The sequence below is a fragment of the Xyrauchen texanus genome, chromosome 22, assembly GCF_025860055.1.
Source record: "Xyrauchen texanus isolate HMW12.3.18 chromosome 22, RBS_HiC_50CHRs, whole genome shotgun sequence".
NCBI lineage: Eukaryota > Metazoa > Chordata > Actinopteri > Cypriniformes > Catostomidae > Xyrauchen > Xyrauchen texanus.
The window spans coordinates 4,162,039-4,188,018 of NC_068297.1; the positions used below are offsets into that span (position 1 = coordinate 4,162,039).

Genomic DNA, 25,980 nt, shown 5'->3' on the forward strand with positions numbered 1-25,980 from the left:
TAAAATTAATGGCCAGCATCATCAAATCAGTGCCAACTATGTTAACATTTTATTTTGCATTATAAAATTCTGAATCTATGTACTGATCATCATTGTCCCATGTCTGACAAACATGCTGAGTGGTCCAAACATCATCTGCAGCCTGAAATGGAAAGTTTTTCAGATTTTAGGAGTGAATGCACTTAACTGCATAGAAAGCTGTAGGATGCTCCCATGCTCCCTATTTAGTGAATGACTTAACCTCCAGTGTGCTGTCTGTTGCACTGGTCTCAGAACAGTTAGAAATGCACCTTAATTTCATCCTGACTCCATAAAAACCAGTCTTGCGAAAAGTATTCAGCCAGTTTTAATTCATTTAAATTATGCGTTGCATATAGTGAAGCCAAAATAAAAATGTACACAAATGTGGACGCGGGGATGTACGAGGTTAAACACCGTGACATCGCCCTCAATTATCTTTACGTCGCACGTAGTATATACGGCAGCTTCGTTCACCTGGGGTGCTTCAGTTCGTCTAGAAGAAAATAAATGTGTCTTATTCCATAGTATATATCAGGCTTAATACGACAACAGAAGAGAATATTATTCCGTAACTGCATTCATTATTTCAGTCGTGACTGGGCGTCTCACTGAATGTGTTGTGCTCTGCAGGGAGATGTCGAGAGACCCAGAAATGAGGAATAAGTTAATATCAAACCCAACAAACTTCAACCATGTTGTTCATATGGGCCCTGGAGACGGAATACAAATACTCAAGGATCTGCCAAAGGTAAGAGCAGCCAACAGCGGGGAGAGCGTCACCTCTCATGTTCTTCTACTCCGGCATCTCTACGCCGCCATCCATCTGTTTCAAACAGCAATGTTCCGAGTGTATGAAACAGAGGGATTATTATTTTCACGCCTTCATGTTCCAAACTCATATGACTGACTTTCTTCTGCAGAACACAAAAGGAGATATTCTAAAGAATGTGCCGGCCTTTCATTTCCATACAATAACAGTTTATATTGACTTGCTTTAAAAGCTTAAAAAGCTTAAATTTAATGTTGTTTCTCACCTAAACCTATCATTCATTTTTATAGATTGTGATTTGTTTGATTAAAAGACTTCATGGAACCTTAATTATGTGATGCATTTCTGACTGAAACATTACCAGAATAGTCATGTCAATGTTGGAGAAAGTTTGGTAAAAGATTATGAACAAACATTTATTTTCTTATCAATAACCAGGGGCATTTAATTAGAGGGTCAAATAGCGTCAATTTTGTTTTCATGTCGTCTTTTACTTTAGCTCACGTTTATATTCCTCCTATTATTTATTCCATTATGTGCATGCATCTATATTCTTTTTTTCCCCTCCATCTCTTCCCTTTTATCTGTGGTCATCCTGGTCGCTGTAGCCCTGTTCTCCTCTCCCCTCTCCCCGCCTGTGCCTCATCTCCTCCCCCACCAGCTTTGAGCATGTCTATCACATGACTGTTACCTCTGCTGACAACTTCCTGTCCCAGGATTCCTCCCCTCTCTCCTCCCACTCCCTGTCCCTCAGCTCCGCCTCCGGGACCCCCACTTCCATCTGCTCTTTGGTAGGACCTGAGAATGCTGCACACACACTCACTCTCAATTTATTCTCTAGAGAGAATGAATTTATGGCCACATGCATTATCTCACTTTCACACAGCACAAGTCATCAATCTGTGTATCCAGACTGCCTGTATCACAATTCCCTCTGTGGGTTTGATTATCCTTGCCTTACAATCTGTCTGATTCTCTGCATGCCAATTCATCTCTTCTTTTCTGTCCATCATTAAATTCCATGGCTTGAAAGTGTCCAGATTGTGTCTTAGTTTTAAGCACATCAGCAATTGCTGTTTAGAAATAAAGGAGGGGGCATTCTCATTTTCCCATTTCTCTTCACATACTGGAAGACAAAGACTGCATCTTAAATTAGTATATCAGCTAAAACTTAATGTTGTAAACATTTAGGAGCTTAATGTAGACTCAGAAGCTAAGTTAGCAAATCAATTATTTGTCCCACTAATGGAGTAAAGAATATCATGTAGATCATGTGTATTTTTGCCATAATAATCTGTATACTGTTCCCAGCAAGATTTGTCTTGGTAAATTTATTTATGTTCTAATTCCACCATGTAGTGCAAGATATATTTTATGACCTCTGTGAGTGTTGTGCAATGTTTAGAACGTGCGTCCTCAAGAGAGTCGTGGTGTCCTGGGAGCATCCGTCAGCATTCCCTCCATCAGCAAAGCCAGACCTGAACCGGGCCGATCTGTGAGTGCCAGCAGTGGTCTCTGCACACGTGAGTAACGAAAAATCTGCACTCACAGACAGATATATGGATCAAAATTAGTCAAGAATGTGGTGGATGAAAGTGTTGAAAATTAAGTAATAAAAAAATAAGTAGAAGAAATTAAAAGAGAAATTAGTAGTTAAAATAAGAAATGGAAATAGCAATATGTTCGAGAAAGATTGTGAACATATTAGTTTACAAGTTGCGCTCAATGTGGCATAATGTTGACAACCACAAAGAATTATTTTGACTTGTCCTTCGTTTATTAAATTTGTTTTGCAAAATTGTGGTTACCAAAACAATGGAAGCTAATGAGGCTAGTCCATAAACATTAAGAATTAGAAGTATAGCCACAAGATAGAAAAATTGTGATTTATCAGCATTTTAGCATTAACCAGATTACAGGGTTTACCATTGATATGTCGTCATTACAAGTTGTAATATTAAATATAACTGTAGACAAGATTAGATAAAATAAGATTAGTAAACGATTTTATCACTCTAAAAATCATGTCTCATGGCTATACATTTGAAATGGTGTATATGTTATAAATGTTTTTTTATGTCAACAATTACGGTTGGTTACTACTCAGATTAACATGTAAGAGATGTGACTAATCTGTGTTGGTTACTTTAATTCTATTCTCACACTCAATGTCTGTCATCTGTAATGGGTGTGTCCCATATTCCAGGCTCCTCCTCCTCTCAAAATGGCAGCACAATGAGACGAGAGTTTTCCGGTGTCAACTATGGTTCCACCAAACGGCAGATGACATCACCCTCTGATGGCTCGCTCTCATCCGGAGGGGGCGTGGACTGTGCGGGTGACACCCGACCCTCACAGTTTGACAGAGAGGTCAGTGCCAGCACACATATGCCACCGCCCACATTTTCAGCAGAATTGGTTCATAAAGGATTTTTCCCATTCATTTTCTTCTTGGGCACTTCAAGAGTTTTGTCAAAAAAAAAACAGATTCAAGTTGTTTGATTTGAAGCAAAAGTTTTTTGAAAAACATATTGGGGGGAATTATAGACTCTCCGTGAATCCCATAAATCATTGCAAATTATGTAATCAAATCACTTTCTGCTTTTGTGTCTTTTTTTATGTATTTTCTCATCAGAAAACTCCTACTCTCTATGATACGAACACAAAAAAAGTCCTTTATCCTAACCTGTGAAAATTCAACATAACCATTGCATTTGCATTGGTTGCTTGTGCTTCAGATTTATGGGAATTTTAGTACTTTACAGGGAATTCTGCAATTAAAGATAGTTAAAATGAAGTTGCATCACACTCCCTCCATCAGAAAAAATCTTGAATGATCGTGATCGGAGATCACTAAAACGCTTGAAGTCACATCATAAAAAATTGAAAGTAGAACTCACGGCTATGTTCAATAGTGAATGTAAGAGCATTTCCACACGCACAATGTAATGATAACTTACAGGATTGGGACTAAACAGCTGATTATCCTCACTAACAAGAAAGCCATTTGTTAGTGAGGCTAATTGGAAAAACACTTGCTATATAGCATAAAGATTGGACTGTGAAGCAGTGGAAAAAGGTCATGTGGTCTGATGAGTCCAGATTTACCCTATTCCAAAGTGATGGGGCGCATCAGGGTAAGAAGGGAAACGATGCACCCGTCATGCATAGTGCCCACTGTACAGGCCTCTGGAGACAGTGTTATGATCTGGGGTTGCTTCAGTTGGTCAGGTCTAGGCTCAGCAATGTTATGCGGTAATAAAATAAAGTAATCTGACTAACTGAATGCACTGAATGACCAGGTTATCCCATCAATGGATTTTTCTTCCCTGATGGGACAGGCATATTCCAGGATGACAATGCCAAAATTCTTCGAGCTCAAATTAGAGTGGTTCAGGGAGAATGAGGAATCATTTTAACACATGAATTGGCCACCACAGAGTCCTGACCTTAACCCCATTGAAAGCCTTTGGGATGTGGTTCGACTCTCCCGTCATCAATACAAGATCTCGGCCAAAAATGAATGCAGCTCTGGACGGAAATAAATGTTGTGACGTTGCATAAGGTTGTCGAATCAATGCCATGATGAATGCGTGCTGTAATCAAAGCTAAAGGTAGTCCAATGAAATAGTAGAGTATGCAAAATGTTTGGCCAGGCAGTGTATGATGACACATACTACTGAAAAATGTGTGTAAAGTTAATGGGTAGAATACAGACAAAAGAATGATGATTGGGCAGATCATCAAACAGAATGAATAGGCACTAATGAGTATTTGTGTAGATTTGATTCCTTTTTTTAGGCTAATTAAACCAAAAATCACATTGAAACGGCCACTAAACTGTATAGCTGACAGCTGCCCCATGTAGGCCTGGGTTAAAATATAGATTTTCCAATTAATCAAGATCTTCATTGGATATGCATATTGATTCTTAAAATCCCAAGATCAATTTTTTTCCTTTGCTTTTAAAGTTTACTTCAGTTTTTGGTTGTTCATTATTTTATCAGTTAAATAAATAGCAAATATTTGATTAGTGGAGGAAAAATGGGCAGAAGGAAATAAGAGAAAATGAATGCTTGAGTCCTGTCATGATAATGTGCTAACTTTTATTTTGTGTCGTGTCTATAGGATTCAGAGTCACCTCGTCACTCCACAGCCTCCAACTGCTCCAACCTGAGCAGCCCACCAAGCCCCTCACCCCCACACAAGAGCAAGACTCAATCTCTGGAGCGCGGTGAACACCTCGGATGGGAGACATGAGCTGGGCCCCTGCCCGGTGTCTCGTGACGTCATTTGGGCCCCAGCCCCCCCTCTGACCTGATAAACTGCTATAGAGAGAGTCACAAATTTAACAGAGACCAAGAGATGACTCCTTATATATTCCCAAACATGCTGCTGGAGCCAGGTGTGTTTGCGTGTTTAGGTGTGGATATGCATTACACATGTGCAAAGACCTATGGAGGTTTATGCTATTCTTACTTGCACACAAGTGTGCACCTTACATACCTTTTGTGTGCACTCAACGCCACTTTTTTCTCTTCCTCTAGTGGAACGGGGAACAAACCACTGAGTTTAGCTTAAGTCTGCAATCACCTACAGACAACTCAAAGCTTTAACTTGAGTTTTCATCAGTGTTTGTTGAAAACCGCATCAAGTGTGCCTCAACACAAGAAAAAATATGCTTTCATAAGTGTTCATCGGATGGTATTATTATAAACATATAAACAAAACACATAACACTAAAGGTCATGGAAACGTTCATCAAAGATCATGGAAACCACCTAAAGAACACTTAGAAATGCTGTTCAATCCTAGCATTCAGATTTCAGTGCGACCAAAAATAATATTCTACGCGAACTCTACGAGTTAGTGTTAACCTGTCAGAAAGAGCGCCCCTAGTTGTAGCACTACAGTATAACTCGACCTCTGCACTCCAATGCCATGAAGACCTTCACATTCAAAGGTCAAAGAATACATTCTGAGTTTAATAATGTAAATAGAGTTTAAGTAGAGTATAATATATAATGAAAAAAACAACACTATTCGGATGTTAAATAAGTGTGACTTGGGTTTGACAGAGTATTCTTTCCTTTTTATGTTCCGTGTCAAGTTTCTAAACATGCAGATTTTATTTGTCAATTTGATGTAAAAGAAGCAAATTTTGTGTATAATCTGCAAAGGAACACACAAAAAACATTGGCCCTCATTCATCATGAAACACAAGCAGAATTTATTTTAGTTTAAATAGTTTGCAAAAACCATTTTTGCTTAAATTGTCGCATTGAAGGCAGCATTCACAACGGCTGCAGTGAAATTGTAAAGCAATTCTTAAATTGACGCAAGAATGGTTTTACGTACCAATTTCACAGGAATTTGTTCTGCTCGTGATTTATAAATGAGGCCCATTGTGTGCAAGAACCAACTTATGTACTACATTAAAAACGTATTAAACGTGCACCCATAAACACGTACATTTACATGTGATCATAAATTAGCTGTTGTGCTGAATGTAACAGAAATTCACAGCAGCCTCATTCTAAATTCCTCTTGCCTACATCTGTTCTTCATAATTCTGTTACTGAAGCAATTGTGCTGTTTCCAAAGACTTTTCTTTTAATTATTAATGTTATATCATTTTCTTTTAGTATTTTGTTTAGTTTGTCAGTGTTTTAAGGTTTCATTTAGTTTGTTTTATACTAACTCACAAGAACCAAACTTTGCCTAAGGTGTACATGTGAAAATAGCATGTACCTCTAGTGTCAGAATATTGATACTTTTGTGTGACAAGGGGAACACTAAGGGGCCGTCGCATCGAACATGTTATTGCACAATGGGAAAAAAATGCAAAAGGTGTGCAACGAATAAAGCTGAATGCATGTGGTCTTGAGATGCAGTTTTAAAAGTGGGAAGTGCTTTTAACTTGACACTGCTCTGTGTCAAAATCGTGGAACTCCTGCACGAGGTGTCAGAATTGTCAAATATGCCTGTGTAGAGCAGGTTTGAAGAGTAAACATTTAAACAAAAAAAAAAGCATACTGATGCAAAAACACTTTCGTTGTGAACAGCCCCTTACACATCAGGTCTATGGAGTGATTCTCCCCAGTGGAGAGCTTTCAAATGGCTTCAATGATACAATGCTAAGTCTCTGGTGCATAAAGCTGTTGCCTTTTCCTTGAACTCTTCTGCAGCTCATAATGACACGACAGGGACCGCAAGGCAACATTGAGATTAATTCAGCGAGGACATACAGTAAAGCTGCTGTAGTGATGTTTAAATATGCAGGGAAGTTATAGAATTCCAGATTAGAACCATCCCTGAATCTGAAGATACCTCAAATTAGAGAGCCAAGCCATTATGACTTCAACATAACCTCATCAGATCAATAATTTTGCTGTTAATTTATCCGATTTCAGACACTACTTTAATTGCCGGTATTTAATTAGACTCAGTAGTGCTATCTCAGACTTGCTAAACTAAGAAATGCATCCCAGCCATTCCTGTAAAGAACATTTTGCAGATCCAGTGAAAATACAAAATGTTCCAGGTTGTTCATTAAAGAAATTGTTCACCCAAAAATGATTTTCTCATTAACTCACCCTCATTTAATTCCTAACCCATATAACTTATATGTAATATACGGATATATTGCAGAATGTCCAGCGTGCTCTTTTCCATGCAGCAAAAATAAATGGGGACTGGATCTGTCAAGCACCACAAATGACGAAAAAGCACCATTAAAGTAGTCCATACGCCTTGTGCGCTATATTTTAAGTCTTGTAAAGCCATGTTTGCTCTCTATGAAGAAAAGACCAAGGTCATATGGGTTCAGAACAACATAAGAGTGAGTAAATTACAGAATTTTCATTTATGAGTGAATTATCAAGAACTCATTTGTATTCATTGTGGTATTGTTTAGGACCTTCATTATACCTTTGAGGTATTATTCCATAATCATGTTTATCCACTGAACAGAAATGATTACTGATAATGCAGGTTGCTTTTTTCTGTCATTTAAGCTGTAACGGGTTAGAATGAATTTGCCAGGGTTGTGGTATTAACATGAACAGGGAACCTGTTTGAAATGTTTCTCAGGTATGTCAGAACCAATGATTATTTTATTGCATGGAGGAATTGCAATGAAAAGTAGAAATGGCAGTTGAGGATATATATTGATATCCAAGTCTGTTTATTGATCTTTTTAGGAATGTTACTTAGCAATGGATATAGATCAGTTGATTAGAAAGGGAGGTGCCTTAGTTTTTAGATCAGTAGAAACTGGTCGTTGTAGGTAGAACTGACTAAAATAAGAGAAGACGATTGGGTGATTTTGTTAAAAATACATATTCACACTTGCATTTCACTTGAGGATTTTTTTTGCCTTGGTTTTGAAATTGCTTTCATATCATACTGTTTTACTTTCTTGATTTAGATTTTTGTAAGACTGTACAGATTTGCATATATTAGGTGTAATCACTTGTTTTATGGATTCATTTTTCAGTTGTTTTTATTGTATTTTATTGAGCTGTGTGGCGTGAGTGGTTGGGATGTGAAAAAGAATGACCCCATTCTGCAATGCGGACCAGTTTCCTTTTTTCTTTTCGTTGCACAGACATATTTAAGATGAAATACTGTGGAGTTTATTTGTATTGGTTTGGACACCACTTTTCACACTGATAATTGATTACCTTACAGATATCAATAAATTGGGGAGCTTTTCTGAAAATGGAAAAACAAATGTGTTGTATATAAAATCTTTATTTGAATTATTGCATGATGCTATAACAGGGTTTAATGTCTTTACAAATTCAACATTCAACAGATAGCCGTGGTTAAAGTGCTGTATTTGTTCCTCGAAATTCTACAATATGTACAAAGTGGACAGAGGAATTCAGCATGAACCAGTGTATTTGTGATACCAAAGGCAAAGGTACAGCAAAGCAGAAATAGCATTTTAAAAAAAGCTTCACAAAACTCAGGTCCAAAGTCACATATTCAGGCACTAAGTACCACTTTAATCTCTTGCAACAAGTTAAACACACAGGACTTCACGTTTAAAGCATGTAAATAAGTTGCTCTCCCAATGCTTTAATATTAATGTTCAGCGATGCCCCCTATTTGTTTCCAAAAAATCCTGTTCCATATATTCATGTCTATTAAACACGAAGGGCCTCATTCATGAAACAAGCAGAATGAATTTCTGACTAAATACTTCCTGAAAAACTGAATGCAGCAATTTTCAAATGAACAATTGTGAATATGATTTAAATGTATAAACAATATTGTCATTTGTATGTTATTATTAGATTTGTTTATAATGTATAATTGTTCAAAACTCTAATATATAGAGTGCAACAGTGCCCGCCCACTTTTCAGCCATCATGGTTCCAGAAAAAGTGTTGTAAGCCATGAACCAAACCAGCTCTGAGGTGAATCACAACGTAAGACTATGCATGTAATGTCTTTAATGAGGGAATTAACTGCAATTCCATGAAGCATTAAATTAAAAACAATGGAACTATATACAAATATTGATTGAAAGTTTTTAAATACGAGTACATTTACATTTATGCATTTGGCAAACACTTTTATCCAAAGCGACTTACAGTGCACTTATTACAGGGACAATCCCCCCGGAGCAACTTGGAGTTAAGTGCCTTACTCAAGGACACAATGGTGGTGACTGTGGGGATCAAACCAGCGACCTTCTGATTAACAGTTATGTGCTTTAGCCCACCACACCACCACCACTCCATTTTTATGCATTTTTATTTCATTAATGCATGATGTATATAAACAAACACACAAGTAGTTTGTGTGACCCACTCGATTGCATGTTTCACAGCGTGTTGTGGGGGTGGATGTGCTGCAGAACACTTTTGGTGCGCTTTGACACGATTCTCTAATTGATGGGTTGTTTCCCTTCAGGATCAGTTGAATTAATGCGGACTCATGGTTTCAACAGAAGTATGTATCATTAGTTAACAACACTGGAAATCACATTAGCTCATAGTTATCGTTAAAAGTCAATTCCCCAATGGAAAAAATGAATGTGATGTTTACCTTCAGAACCAGATTATTGCTCTCTAATGCAACCTCTCTTTTTTTTCCACTTACTTTCCCGTTTCATCTGAATTGTACTTTGGTCCCTTATTTGGTTGAGTAGAAATAATTGTGTGTTGGTAATCAATCTCTTCATGATAAATATCCATGTAGAAAATATACCTATCAATACAGTATTGTGAGGTAAAATGTCATAATACTTAAAACATTGATATTTTCCCCTCCATCCCCGATTAACACACATTTGTTCTGCTTATGTTTCTTGAATGAGGCCCAAAGTGTTGAAGCAAGTTATAAATGCGAGCAACATCAGACAGAAGCACCATTTTCAAAGCTTTTAGCGCAAGACTCCTGTACATATGGTTGCTAATCTGTAACAATGTTCTTAAGTGTGTTTAGGCCATGTGAGGAAAGCAGACATGAGCGTTCTGATCTGATGAGGTAGGCAGCCATCAAAAGGCTTGACAAAGCACATCAGGTGTTGGTGAGGATTCTGAGAGCCACTCCTCTGTGGTACAGTTTCGAAGTATTTTGATTGGTCAACATTTGCCCAAGGTATCTGCCTTTTAGACCAAACTTCCAGAGAACCATTAAAGACACTGCCAGAGGCATGTAACTGGTAAGACTTTCCCTCTTTTTACCATCCTTCAACTTTCAGGGTTCTGAAACCCAAAATCTAATGGAATAGTCATCAGGGTCATTCCATGTCAATGCAACCAGAGGTCCCTGGCTCAACGTTTTGTTTAGTGCAGATAAAAAAAAATTATAAAATCAGCACAAGTAGAGTTTCAGCACCTTTAGTGTTTGGCCTCTTAATGATTTGCAGATGTACATTTCTGAAATTCAAAAACTAGATATATCTATTGCACTAGTTATAGAGCCACTTGTCACTTTAATAATAGTGTACGTGTGGACTCAAAATCAAGATTTTTACATTTTAATTATTCATATAAAAACATTTACATTCAGACCTTTGCTTTGTTGAACAAAGAAAAACACAGTAAATTATACTATGTAACCCACATTTGGTTTTGACCATTGAAAAGTTATCAAACGTAACAATTTACACACAGAGCCACATTGAGAGCCCCATATCTCAGGGATTTAACCATATAGGGCCTTAAATATGAAGATACAAAAAGAACAATTTGCTCTTAACCAGAATCTAAAGGGATATTAAGATACCTTAAATACCTCTGGACTTGTAGGCACTCCAACTTTAGAAAAACAACACAAAATAAAAAGTTTAGGTCTGGTTTTGTTTCCACTTTTGGACTCACCATTGGCATATAATGCAACTATTGGTGCTGAAATCAACTTATTTGAGTAATATACCTACCTATATGTAAATATAAAATAACGACTGCTATCTTTCTGGGGTTATTTCTTTTTTTGACCTGTAGTTTTGTTCCAGAATCATAGATAGAAATGTACATTTTGACCCACTCTATAAAATAATGGATTACTCCGCAAGTATTGATCCATGGCATTTAAAATTTGGGATTTCATCATCAGTTTATCTTTCTCAGAAAAACTATTATCAGAATAAAAAATGTCCTCCAAAGATGTTTCTGAAATTTGGTTGATTTAACATGGAATGACCCATCAGTCTTCAAGTTACAAATGACATAACTCCTTAAACAGGGTTCTGCTGTGTTGCGTGATGGATGTCATTATGAACCGACAGACAGCGGCGGCCACTCAGGCTTTATCCTCTTCTCTGTGACACAGTCCTGACACGGCAACCACATGACCAGAGGCAGAGTAGTGTTACCGTATCACTTTACATGGTGTAAACTTCACCCACCAGTCACTCTGAATTCACTGTATCAAAGAAAACATATCTTGTTACTCAGGTGTTAGGTGCGCCACTAATGGGCCAAATCCTGAAGACAGCTCTGTCAACACACATGCATCAAGTCTCTGATTTCTCTGCTTCCGCCAAACTGTCTGTCGAGTGAGGATTTGCCAAGTCTTCCATTTACTGCCTTCCCCTGGCTTTCAAGGCAGGTGCTCTCCCATGCCAACAGATTCGCCTCAGTCACAGGACAGTGGCCAAGAAAAATTTCTTTGAATCTCTCATAGTTACGCGCTGGCACCGTCCTCCTCCTCCTCCACATGGTTCATACTGGATCCGTGTGTGATGCTAGTGGGTGGGGCATTGCTCAAGTCTTGCACACTGAGGTGTCGTGATTGGCTGTCGAGTCGATGAAGGCTTCCGTGATGGGACAGCTGCTCATTGAGTTGGGACAGCTGCTCATTGAGTCGCGGCATGCTCCCGTAAGCCGGGCGTTCCTCCAAGCCTCTATGACTAGACGGTGGGTACCTGTGTTTGAAGGAGAAATTAGTACGTTTCTTAAATGCTTCTCGTAAGGCATCTCTTAACCATGTACTTGTACGTGTCTGTACATGCACAATAATTTAGTTGTATCTCGGAATAAGCTCAACTGACGTGCTTGCATTCAGTGTTGGGAACTGGTTCAGTTTTTAAAAAAATACCAGAACTGAACGATTTTCATTATTTTCAGTCGCGTTAACTGTCCTCAAAAGTGCATTCTTCCAAAGTATAGTGACACAGTGTAATCCCATTCCTGAATGACGGAATCTTTTTTGCCGGTTCTTAGTGAATCAAACACAAAGTACAACAAATTTAATTCAAATCCCTGTTATGAGCCAGTTCTTCTGTTATGAGCCAGTTCTTTTCAGTGAATCGATAATATACAGTGCCCCTAGTGTAATCCAATTGCCAAACAAATGACTCATGAGCCATATGTCCAGTGGAATCCCGATTTCCCAAAAATTAATCTTACTAGCCAGTTGTAAATGTATACTCTACAAAAGAACTGTAAATGAACTCGTTAAGGGACTGAAATCTTTAAGAGGAATATGAAGCAATGTTTTAATTCTTTACGTTTGTTCAACAATTACGATACTTGCATTATAAGCAGCTCTACTCACCTGCCGTCCCTCGAACGCTTGAGGCTACCATGATAGCTGCTCATCTGGCTGTGGACGCTGCTGGCTTTACTGCGCACATCATCCAGCATTGCCAGGTGTGTGGATGAGGCGTGGGTAGACGTACCCTGGGTGGAGGTACCACGAGACTTCCGGACAATAGATGTGTTGGGTTCACGCAGCAAAGACTGGGCGAAGTCTGGCTCTTGAAGAACCTGACGGCTTTCATTGACTGCACCGCTGCTAGATGACAATAATTGACAATATCACAAGAGGAAAGCACAAAAAGTACCTTCTCATTTACCTTGAATTCAGATGTAAACAAACAGAAAAATTAAGGTAACTCACTCTTTACGCCTGCGGCCATGGAAGAAACTGGCCCATTCGAAACAGGTCTTTTTACTGCCCACCCAGAACACAGATGGGATCCCAACCACAAGCACCATGAGATACTTCATCAGAAAGAGGACCAGGTCAGGCCGACTGGTTTGCTCCACCTACACACATGAAATATGATCACAGAGAAGTACAGTCATTAGTACTCTTGTAAGAGCCTGTCTCTCAGAGTGCTTCAACTGCACGGATCACTGATCTCTTTCATCCCCTCCAGTCTCTCAGATCCTCTAATGTTTGGCTGCATTCTTTATTTTACCCAGCATTAGCAAGGCCACTGAGCACTGTTTTTCAATACTTCTGTTATTCAATCTATTTTGAAAGCTTTTCAACAGTTTTTTTTTTATTGGCCATATACAAACTGTGGCTAAATCTCTTCCGAGTTTAATCTGTTTCACCGCAGGACATGTTGCCTCTGTCAAACGGCGTGTTACTAAAAGTTGTTGGGCATTTATACTGTATGTCTTTTGTCAAAAATAGCTTATACCAAGAGAGGACATATTGTGTTAAAAGGAAGGGAATTTATTTTCTGAAATATTTTTTGCAGTAGTTTTCCGTTCTCTCATAAAAAGATTTGCGTTGGGTGCCCTCACAATAGCTTTATCCATACCTTATGAAAATGAACCATGCATGATATTTACTGTGGTTTTACCAGACATAGTACGGTTAAAATATGGTTACTTTAGTAAAGCCATAGTAAATTGTGTTGTTATTCTTGTACTACAAATCCTATAGTTGAACTGTTACTGTAGTAAAACCATGTAGAGGTACCGATTAATCTTTACGATAGTTGCTTTTTGGAACTATTGGTTATCAGAAAAATATAAGCGATTGTTGCCAATATTTTATTTTAATTTGTCTCCTATTATTTTTTTTATTCCTTATCAATAAACCTCATCTGGTGAAATATATACTTAAACTCTTCATCTGGTAAATCTAAAGGCTGTAAAAAGCTTAATTTGGTAAATACTTACATATAGAGCAATGTAACAGGCAAATCTCTGTCATTTCAAAATAAGAGTCCCCAGTGTATTTCAGGCTTGTTTAAAGTAAAAAAGTCCCACATTATGCGCCAAATCTTAATTTCTCTGGTTATTATTAGGATTTTGGATGCACAATAAACAGTTTTGGGAATTTAATTCCTTTTGCAGCCTCAATGTGCCTTTATGGTAAGGAAAGAATACAATTTTTTTATATTATTATACAGATAGATAAAATAAAATCTATTGGACGATTAATCCGTTATCTGCCTTTTCCACCAACTTAGTTATCGGTATCGGCAAAATCCACTTCACGTCAGTCGACCTCTAAACACATGGTTAATCTATGTTACAGATGGACAAAGCTATTGGGAATGTAAAACTGTTGCAAGACAATGCAAAACTTTGAGATGGAAAGCAAACATTTTCAGAGAATAATATTCATCCATGTTCTCTATGAGGCTATGCAAGTACCAAACAGTTTAAACTCTTGGCATCCACGTTTGTTGTCTATAGCCACGAGGCGCTAAAACATTATTTGCTATGGTTATGAACATCAACCATCACAATATTGGGAGTGACGCCAGTCTTTATTTCACAAATGGAATAATAATGTAAGTGATTCACTCTGACATTTAAATTTAGTTGCACCCAAAACTTTGCAGTGTAGGTGGCCATTTTAATTCTCTACATGGTTTTGCTCTCCATTTTTTTTTTTTTTTTTTGTTAGTTTTACACTGTAATTCACTGTGTAGCTTCAAGCTTCTGTGTGTTTAAATGTGAGCTAGCTTAAGTGTGTATCTGTTGGCTTCTTCAGACTGCACAGCTCACTGCTCCCAGACAATACCACATTCTCTTCAGAGTAAGTGCAGCACAAGCTGTAACAATGACCTCTTCTTCATTTCTTCCTGTCTGCAAGGACTATATTTATGATATGAGCACATGAGCTTCACCATGATGTATTTACCAGTGGGAAGCTCAGAATATTTGGCTCTTGTTTTCCAAGTTGTTGTGACGTGTTAGTTAAAGGTGCTTTATATAAGACTGGCAACAAGTGTTTGAAATGGGTACTGCAGTCCAAATTCAGAATACTGGAGAGTTGTCTGTCCCGACCCAGACTCTTAAGCTCATGCAGGATGCCAGAATGTTGACATGCAAATTTGCCAACTCAGCATCCGTTTTAAAGGATTTCTGGGTTTAAAGCTGTCTCCATCTTCCGAAGGCATCTTCAATATTTATCCTTGTTTTACTACACCTCTGGTCATGGTGGTTTTTAGACGGATGATTAGATCAGGTGGAATCTGTTATCTCCGATCCAGTCGGTTTGCCGGCTGCAGCATGCAGTGTTTTTTGCCTGCAAACTTGTTCAAATCTGGCAACCCGGCGGTGTCAATACTGTTGGTGAGTGGGCAGTGGGTGGGATCACACGGGCCAAAACATAAACAGAAATTCCGGCCCGGAATGGAAACTTCAAAATAGAATATATTGGATGTAGCGTTGTTATCGGAGAAGCCAGTATTTCAACTTAGCATGTTTCCTAATTCTCTAATGACATATTATGATCATTTTATGATTTAATACAGTAAAAATATGACACATAGCACCTTTAATGATGTCATGAGGTAAGCTATGGATACACTATCAGTTGACCGTCAATTGGTATTGGTCATAATGTACTGGTGAATAATCACTTTTACATGATTTGTATGATTTATTAATGCAAGGTATCTAGCAAATATTTAATTCATTTGCGTAAAACAAACCATGACGTTTGAGTTATTAGCTTTACATTCAAGGAACAGTTCAGGTTTAGTACAAGTTAAGCTCAAGCGACAGCATTTGTGGCATACTGTAATGTTGATTAGTACAACATTTATTTCATCCCTCCTTTTCTTCAAAAAGAAAAAGTAAAAATCGAGGTTACAGTGAGGCACTCACTATAATAATGGAAGTCAATGGGGCCAATGTATGGAGGGTTTAATGGCAGAAATGTGAAGCTTATAATTTTATAAAAGCACACATTAATTATTCTGTTAAAACCTGCGTATTATTTGAGTGTATTGAAGTTTTATGGTTGTTTTAGGGTTAAGTGTTACGTCGTCATGGCAACGAAGTTGTATATTTGGATATAACTTTACACAGAAAAGGTTAGTAAGTGATTTTATCACACTAAAATCATGTGAACATGTCGGCTTCTGTCTCTTGTGGTCCACACAATGTTGTCAGCTTGAACTGGTCCATAATAGCTTGATGAATTATCCGTCTAAATTTTTTATAGTTGGAGGGAAAAAAGGAGTTATTGCTAAAAGCAGACAGCAGCTCTAAACAGATAAACAGCACTTATTTATTATTGACTGACTATTTTCAAAGCATTGACGATCTGCTTAAAATACATTCTTTTACAGCATTTGTCCAACATTCAACCAAGCACACTAAAATATTAAGATATTTGAGGCAGTGAAATGTTTTGATTATAAACTATAAAATAAACGTATTAATCGATGACAGAGTTTGTGTATGAAAACTTAATGTTACAAGATGAATTTAGTTGGTTATGATGTTTTTATTTGAAATGTTTATGTTACCACTGGGTCTTTTTTTAAGCTTACATCTCTGTTAAATGTATGACTCAGAATTATTATTCTCCATGTTTTTGCGGTTAAAGAAGAGCTCTTGAAATTCTCTTTGGTTGGTATTTAAGGATTTCAAACTGATTGCAGACCAACGTGGCTCTTGCTCAAGCAAATATATTATATATATATATTTTTTATATATATCTTCTGCGGCAGCTGCTGCGAGATGCACATGGACGCATCAGGGATTTAGGTAAAGGAGCAGCACACAGAACTGCATTGTGCGGTTTCCCACAAATTAACTAGAATATCATCATGAGGACATGGCCCTAATATTATCAGTGGGCTTTCCCAGTGTTTTTGGATGTAGCATTTGCAGTCAAATTCTTAGCGAGCGCTAATTTCTACTGTGTTGACTCATTTGTACAGTATGTATTTTCCCAAATCGGTCGGCAGATACAGAAAAAAGATTCAGAAAGAAATCTCAGTATAGACTATTTTTTTCTTTAGATAGGGATAATTGTAAATAAAACTAAATTAAATTGACGAATTGAAAATGAAGTAGAAATAAAAACAAAATAAATTCAAAATAATAACAACTCTGTTTACATTTACATTTATGCATTTGGCAGACGCTTTTATCCAAAGTGACTTACAGTGCAATTATTACAGGGACAATCCCCCCCAGAGCAACCTGGAGTTGAGTGCCTTGCTCAAGGATACAATGGTGGTGGCTGTGGGGTTCGAACCAGCAACCTTCTGATTACCAGTTATGTGCTTAGACCACTACACCACCACCACCACTCCATCATAGTTTGAATGACTAACGCAGCTTTCACTTTCATTAGTCTATGTTTTAGTGGAGGGACAAAGCAACAAATAATTGAAATGTCAACAGAACGCAATAAGAATTGTGTTGAAGGACAGTTTTATCTTCATACACCTGAAGCACATGATTTCATTCTGAAACCACATTGAAGTCTGTTCAGCAGGATACTAATCATAAAATGTATATATGAAATGACAACAGAGGTGTTTTTGTAACATTTATATTGACAAACCGTTTTTCATAGTTTTGAAGTTTAAACTAAGCTTAAAATATTGATGTTGAGTTTATGGTTACAATTTTAACTCCGATTCATGAACAGATTATTTCGGACTCGATGGTTTAAAGACTCGGACTTGACTTTGACTCAACTAAGGTGGACTCAAACCCAACACTGCTATCATGTATGGAAATAAAGCACTGAAATTGTATTAATTTTGCAAAAACATTGCTTTCCATCATCTTTTATGTCGCCAAACCCCTTCCAAATTCACAACACAGGTATCATTTAGAATTCATGTGACTCCACGGCCAAGGCCGCATTAGACTTGGTAGCTACCCATCGGGTTGCAATAACGCAACTAGCTAAATAAAAGGGGGAAACAGAGAAAGAAATATGAAATTGCTCAATGGATCTATTTTGTTCTGAATAGAACTGGATGCATTTAGCAATAACATCATAATTATGACTTAATTAATTGCACGTAATGATAATCACAGTCACACATTTACCAATTTGAGAGTTCATTAGCCTACACTAGTTTTCCTTTATAGGACATGTTCACGCCAAAAGCGCTTCCGTTGTGTGACAAAAGGATGTGATGAAAGTGAATAATGACTGAGGCTAACATCTCCTTTTCTGTTACACAGAAGAAACAAAGTCATATGGATTTGGAACAACAAGAAGGTTAGTAAATGATGACTTTTTTGGCTGAACTATCCCTTCAAGTGCTTACCTAAAATAAGAAACCACATACTGCGATACAGCCCTGACTCTCATGGAGACCATGATACCGCATCAGGCCAGCCAATGAGCTTTTATGACTCCGTATCTGTCTTTGTAGGAACAGCTAAGGTAATGACAGGCTTGCCCATCTTTAATCGCCATCGGGAGGGGGTCTCTCCTTCAATAGGAGACACAGTTGAAAGGCCAGCATCAAATAACTTTCCTCTCGATTTTGTTCTGCAAAGCGCTGCAGGGGCTGACCACAATACAGGCAGCAAAGCATGACTTCACAAGCACAATAGACCATGATGAAAGAGACCAAGAGAGGCAGAAATGGAAAGAGCGGAATGACAAACTCCAAAACCATTTACTTTCATTGTATGGGATGGGGGGGAGGGGGGTGAATGAAAGTGAATGGTGACTGAGGTGAACATGCTGTCTAACATCTCCTTTTTGTTCCAGAGATGAAAGTCATATGGGTTTTGAACAACTGTCCCTTTAAATGTTTAAGCGTTTTCTTGGTGAATTTAAATGAGTTCAATAACTGGGTCTCTGATATTCGTAAACGATAAGGTAATATTTAATTCAAAGAAGTTATGAGACATTCGATGTCTCTTCATAAATTTGGTCAGTTTTTAAATATGTCTTGTTACTTAGTTCTCTCAAATACATTACTGGTGAAGCAAAAATGTGTGTGTGAAAAACACTTTGGTGTGACGTCACGTCATAGACTTCAGTGTATTCTGCAGCACTGACGCGAGTCATGTGATGACCCTTTACACGTATCAATATCACTCACTTTTGCACATTAATCATTGCTCTTCACAATCACAAAAGTGACCGATTATTGTTTGAAATCGCTGAAAGGTGAGGATTTTGGATCCCTGAAATAATTTTTTTTCATGCATTTATTTCTTTTGTGGAATTTGATAATTTTCCACGGCACACCTGATAATCTTGCACAGTGGTTGGGAAACACTGCCATACATAGTGTTGTGTGTTCTTCCCAAACAATTCAACCTTAGTTGAATTAATCAGTTCACAAAACCTGTTCCTAGTAGCGTTGTGGAGTGTCAAGGTGGTCTTTGGCAAACTTCAGAAGTGCAATAGTGTTTTTGTTGGAAAGCAGTGGCTTCCTTCATGGTGTCCTGCCATGGACACATGCCTGTTTAATGTTTTCCATATAGTAGACTCATGAACAGAGACGTTAACCAGTTGCAATCATTCCTTTAAGTCTTTGGCTGTCAGTTTAGGGATCTTTATCTCATTGAGCATTCTGCGGCGTGCCTTTGAGTCATCTTGGCTGGATGGCCACTTTGAAGAGTAGCAGCCACAGTGCTAAATCGTCTCCATTTATAGACAATTTGTCTAACTGTGGACAGATGAATATCTACGCTTTATGCAAAGCAACAATTCTTGATCGTAGGTCTTTTGAGACCTTTTTTTGAAAGCATGGTCGACATCAGCGGATGCTGATTGTGAATGGCAAACTCATAATGTTTGAGTGCTTTTTACAAGTCAAAGTAGCTCTAACCCACACTTCCAATCTCGTTTCATTAATTAGATGCCAGGTTTGCCAACTCCTGACTCTAATTAACTTTTGTTGACATCATTAGCTTAGAGGTTCACACTTTTTCCAACCCACACTGTGAATATTTGAATGACATATTCAGTATGTACAAGAACAATAGTTGTGTGTTGATGGAATGACCCCATAAATGCAGGTCATTCCAAAGTGTTCACATACATTTTCTTACCACTTGTATGACTTTGTTGCAGAACACAAAAGCAAATATTTTCAAGACAATCCAGTGGATAATGCCTCATATTAAAGCATAATTAAAGTAGTACAAGTGTTTCCTGCTTTTGAAGACGTATGATCGTTTTTTGTGAGAAACCACACAAAGTTATTTTCAATGAAAATCTTGATGTCCGTTGCGTTTTCACGAATGCACGAGAGAAGCTCTTTCACGGTAACATGCTTGTTCGTGTGAGAGCTTGTGTTGATTAGCACTCACTATACTGCAAAAAATAAGTATGTGTCAAATTTTCTGGTAAAAACAATATCTTCAGATCCTTAAAACAATAACAAATTACTTGATACTATATGAAAGGGAAAGAACATCAGGAGAAGAGTGTTAATGTGGTCATTTTACCTGGAAAGGGCAGGGGATGTGGTACTCTCTACAGCGCTCCTGCACCCAGGTAGTTTCCCAGATTGAGCGGTAGGTCTGTTCATACAGGTAACACCCAACAACGGTGAGCAGCGGCACCAGGTACAGCACTGAGAACACTCCGATCCGGATCATAAATTTCACCAGCTTGTCTTGATTCTCCTTCTCCAACGGAATCTCCATTCGGACTCTGTTGAGTGCCACAATCCCTACCAGAAGCAACGACACGCCAACCAGAACATCCAAACACAGCGGTGCCAACACAAACCAGCGAAGAGTGTGAACATCATACAGTCCCACGAAACACACGCCACTAATGTTATCCCCCTCGATTTTATTCAAAGCCAGCAGGGTTATGGTTAGCATGCCAGGTATTCCCCACGCGCTGGCATGGAAGAGCAGCGCCTTCTTCTCAATAGCTTCACTTCCCCATTTGGGCACTGCTGCTAGGAACCAGGTGATGGTGAGAATGACCCACCAAACGCTACCTGCCATGGTGAAGAAGTAGAGGACCATAAAAAGCAATGTACAGGCCTTGTTATGCGAGCCTTGAGTCACTGTTGAGGTTTTGAACTGAGCGGCGTTGGCTGCGTTACAAGCCACACGGTCTTCCAGCAAGAAACCTAGGAAGAAGACCAGCGATACCATCATGTAGCAGATGGCGTAGAAGATGATGGGCCGCTCGGGGTAGCGGAAGCGGGTGACGTCGATGAGGAAGGTGAGAAAGGTGAAGAGTGTGGCTGAGAGGCAAACGATGGAAACGACACCAATGAAGTAGCGGGCGAAGGTGAGCTCCTCGCGCCGGAAGTACATGTTGGGGCAGGGAGCAGAGCAGTCGTGCACTCCTAGAAAGGTGTAGCCGAGCTCGGGTTCGACTTTGAGCTCACGGGGGCACCAGAAACCGTAGTCGCGCTGCACTGACATGGGCGATTGGTCGGAGGGGTCTTCATTCACGAGCAAATCCTCAGCGCGGGGGTACGACTCATCACAGTCTGGAAACCTGCAGTCGAGAAATAAAAATAAATAAATTACTCTTCGCCTTTTACATGATGTATTTACTACATAGTAGCAGTGTTAATTTTGTCAATGCAGTAACTGATGAAAATGTTTGTCAACAAAAGTTTTTTTCATTTTGTCAAAACTAATGAAGACGAGTTGAAAAAGCACAAAGCAATATCCTAAACCGTCTAAAACATGGATTCACAATACAGTAGTTCATTATTTGGTAATTTTGGATTATAAAAAAATGATTTAACGAAATTACTGATGAAAATGTTTATTGAATAAGGCTTTTTTTATTTCGTCAACACTAATGAGATGGAAACAATTGCAGTGAAATATCCCAAGCAGTCTAAAACATGGACAATTAACACGGAAACAGTCTTTAAAGCGAGAGAAATTCAAAATTGTCATTTTGCATATCATCGACAAACAAAAAATTTACTAATATGCATTAATATGAGATGATGAAATATTGACTAAATTTAAACAACATTTATGTCAGAAAACAAAATAGGACTAAAACTGTAATAATTAACACTGTGCGATATAAGCTCAAATTATTATAATATTCATAAGAATTCTAGTCGATAATGATATCACAATATTCACGGTTTTTTTATGAAGCTTTTTATGTTTTAAAACTCCTGAAAAAAATACCGAAATGTCCTAATGACTTAAAACATTTTGATTTAGATTATTATAATTTTTTTTTTTACAATTATGCAAATTACAGTTAATTAAAGGTCTCAAAAACAAATAATAATAAAAAAAAAAATTATACAAATGTAGACCTCTGGCAAACCGGGACTTTTTTTTCACAAATATTTATAATATTTTATAATAATTATATTACAATAAGATCTATTATTTAATTTAAAAAAAACTCAAATGTAGATATTATAATTGTATAAATGCATATGTTATTTAATAATTCCTAAAGTAATACATCACTTGTCTCTCTGTGTTTGTCAGTGGCAGAACAAGTGCTAGTTGTTGAGAACAGTGATAAAAAAAAAAGGTTACTCGTAACTTTACAAAGTCCTAGACTGGTTTTACTTTGCTGTTATGGTATTAAAATGGTATTCTTTTTTAAATAACTACTGCTTTAAAAGCACTTGAAATATGGTGTACAATTAATTCAAGCTGGTTTGAATTGTGAACATATTTTTGCCCTTTTCAAAAAAGTTGTTTTTCTTTTGAGAGTAAAGGTTTGTATTAACAACCATATTAAATCAGAAATTCAAAAAAATATCTATAAAGAAACAATTTAACACAGCATGTTGGAAGTAGGGCTGCAACTAATGATTATTTTGATAATCGATTAATCTAATGATTATTAGAATGATTATTCAGCGATTATTGCAACTATTAATCATTAGCTCTTAACCGACAATTCAGCTTGTGTCCCGACTTAAAAGGTTGTATTAAATGTTCTTGCTAACAATAAAGAGGGGAAATCATCTTTTAAAAATACCTCTAAATGACATTCACTGAATTAAAGGGGAAAATATTTTTATTACGTTTAATCCAGTAAGAAATTCACTGCAAAAAATCTAATTGTGTTCCAGTGTTTTTGTCTTGTTTTCAATTTAAAGATGTCTAAAAATCCTTAAAACAAGAAACATTTCCTTGTGAAGCAACATATAACATATTTAGACTTGCTTTAAGAGATTGTATCTTAAAATATACATAAGTGTATTTTTTCACTTGGTTATACTTCTGCTAGTGCAGTAAAGAGAAAATATACTTCTATTCAAGATCTATTCTCTAAAAGCATGTCTAAATATCTTATATGCTGCTTTTCAGGTGAATGCATCTTTTATTAAAGGATTTATAGATATTTTTTAATATTTGTATTTTTAATATTATATTCAACATTCTCAGAAAACAAATTGTTCTTCTGCAGTATAGATGCTAAAGAAAATGTACATTGTTTTAATTGAGTTTTACATGTTTATATGGGAAAACAAGCCAAAACAAAAACAAATCAAAAACATATTTTGTTGCAGTGTATAATGGGGCGAAGACTTCCTCTCTAATCTTTGTTCACTTTAATCCATCTTTAACTCACAAAAAAAACAAACTCTCTCTATTAATAAATCTGCATATTGGCAATTTTCTTCACTATAAGAACTGCACAGTGACACATACATTATATTATGATTCAATAAGTTGTGAGCAATCACGTTATAATCTAGCTGCATTAAGCTTACACGCTCGAGGGACGAGGGTCTCCACGACAGAGTGTGCATCAGCCGAATGCAGTTTTAATATCTCCCCCTTAGATCGGGACATTCACGCAACTCATAGAAGAGCCGCTGACAGCAGAGAGAAATGCCAGTTTCAGAGTTTGTAGTTACTTACATGATCTGCCTCCGAACTTTAATAAAGCTATAATGCATTAAATATAACTGCATTTAAGATGTAACAATGAGAGTGCTTCTGTATTTACTTATTTTGTGTTTTTGCTGTGATCTACGTCACCTGAAGCTGTTTGGAAAGTTTAAAATGCATCTGGACTGTGATCTGTGTAATTCTTCCTCTCCTCAGTCAGTCGTGAACTCCAGTGCGTCATCAATATAGTTTCATGTGAACTCATGTTACATTAAATTAGATCAAACGACTATTTAACAACGAAAATTTTGTCTAAAATGTTTTATTGTCGACGTTGTTGATAACGTTGACTAATCGTTTCAGCCCTAGTTGCAAGTGAAGTCACCTTCAGAAATATCTCTGCCTCCTTGCAAAATGTCCTCTTTGTAAATCTCCAAAACATTTCCATAACTTTAAAAACAATCAATTCCAGCTCTCGAGTCATTACCTGCTGCACTCCATCTCCTCTGGCCAGGTGACTCCGAACATGTCCATGAGCTTCTGACAGTCTCTTTTGGCGTGGGTACAGAGGCTCCGGCAGGGCAGCGTCACATGGCCGTATTCCATACATACAGGAGAGTACAGGGCGCACAGGAAGGGCCTGAGGTCTGGAGAGCACTGCAGGTTCACCATGGGGTGGAAGGGCTGTTAGAGAGAGGGAACGGAGTGTTAGTTCACGACAAGTGCGTTATGCACTTAATGGGATTTTGGCAGAAGAGTGCAACAGAGCAAGATATCTTCTCAGCTGTGATATGCACGTTGTATGATTAAAGTTAGCATTAAATCAACACTTTCATTTTCCTCTTGACTGCAAAAAGAGCATTTCTTAAAACCAAGCTGCCAAAATGACCCGTTCTCAACTTCCTCCACACTGTGATGTCATACTGTGGTAGACATTTGCATCTGACTGCCTCCATAACACATCACTTTACCTTATTACTTTCGTAGCCCCGCCCAGTAGCGGTGAACAGTGAGATGGCGAGAAAGGAACTTGTCTGCGTTTCCCAAAATACGTTGATCGTAGATGGTTTCAACGATCTATTTAGGTATACCAGGGACGGATTACCGACCGAGCCAATGGGGCCAGTGCCCAGGGGCCCTTGATTACCGGGGGGTGGGGCTTTTTGCGTGATCTAATTGATGAATGAGTGGTTTGAATTGATAAAAAACCTTTTGGGCATGAACAACTAACACCATACACCCCCCCCCTCCCCCCAACAACTTTTTGGATGGGGGGGGCCCTTGGAGTTATCTGTCCCTGAGGCATACGATGCTTTTGGGAGACACAGCCCTGGTCAATTAAGAGCAGAGAGCCAATCAGAACAGTGGGTGTTTACTGCCAAGTCTTAAAGGAGAAGCAGCACCAAAATTGAGTGTTTCTAACAGAAAGACAGAATGAGGGTGGAAAATCATAATCTAACAAATATATTACTTTTTTTTGTGCAAATAACATCATCACATGTGAACCTCAAGGAATATTAAAATAATAAAATAAATGCATGTCACGACCCCTTAAATACACATTCCTTTCAGTCTTATTATGAACAATTCATCTGTGCATGAAAAAACGAGTTTGCTTTTGACATTTTTCAATTCATCAAAATGTAATTGTGTGTTTTGCCTTTGAAACAACTTTCCTTTTGGATGACATCACCAAGTCCTCTTACTTTTCAACCCCTCCCTTCTAACCACCTGGTACAGTACGCCTACACTCACAATCCATTTCATTCCTGATAGATCAAATTAAGTCCTGGCTAACATATTGTTATTATATTATTTCTTTCTTTAAAACAGCACGCTGGCTCCCAAAACCCCAAGGTGCAAAAAGACAGACAGGAAGTTGTGTGGGTACAGTAACCTGACACCCCTTCACCAGGAAAACAGGCCAGTTTGGCAGCTCCAAGTGTG

General features: G+C 37.8%; 2 protein-coding genes across 6 annotated transcripts in view; one reads left to right on the plus strand and one right to left on the minus strand.

The window, feature by feature from the left end:
• Positions 1-7,735, plus strand: part of LOC127662162 (serine/threonine-protein kinase MRCK alpha-like) — a 74,650-nt gene extending 66,915 nt beyond the window's left edge. For 3 of the 4 annotated variants that reach the window (XM_052153213.1, XM_052153214.1, XM_052153215.1), the window contains 4 exons: positions 652-769; positions 2,196-2,313; positions 2,997-3,160; positions 4,919-7,735. In XM_052153213.1, the coding sequence (XP_052009173.1) occupies positions 652-769; positions 2,196-2,313; positions 2,997-3,160; positions 4,919-5,050 (532 nt within the window). In that variant the 3' untranslated portion in view covers positions 5,051-7,735. Of the gene's footprint in view, positions 1-651; positions 770-1,398; positions 1,582-2,195; positions 2,314-2,996; positions 3,161-4,918 lie in introns of all 4 variants that reach the window. The other variant, XM_052153217.1, reaches the window with a different exon arrangement.
• Positions 7,736-7,878: 143 nt separating this feature from the next.
• The window catches only part of LOC127662164 (frizzled-3-like), a 46,069-nt gene continuing 27,967 nt past the window's right edge, over positions 7,879-25,980 (minus strand). Inside the window, exons 3-7 of one of the 2 annotated variants that reach the window (XM_052153220.1) lie at positions 24,521-24,717; positions 20,680-21,697; positions 13,154-13,302; positions 12,809-13,045; positions 7,879-12,176 (exon numbers count right to left, since the gene is read on the minus strand). In XM_052153220.1, coding sequence (XP_052009180.1) covers positions 11,936-12,176; positions 12,809-13,045; positions 13,154-13,302; positions 20,680-21,697; positions 24,521-24,717 — 1,842 coding nt within the window. In that variant the 3' untranslated portion in view covers positions 7,879-11,935. Of the gene's footprint in view, positions 12,177-12,808; positions 13,049-13,153; positions 13,303-20,679; positions 21,698-24,520; positions 24,718-25,980 lie in introns of both variants that reach the window. The other variant, XM_052153219.1, reaches the window with a different exon arrangement.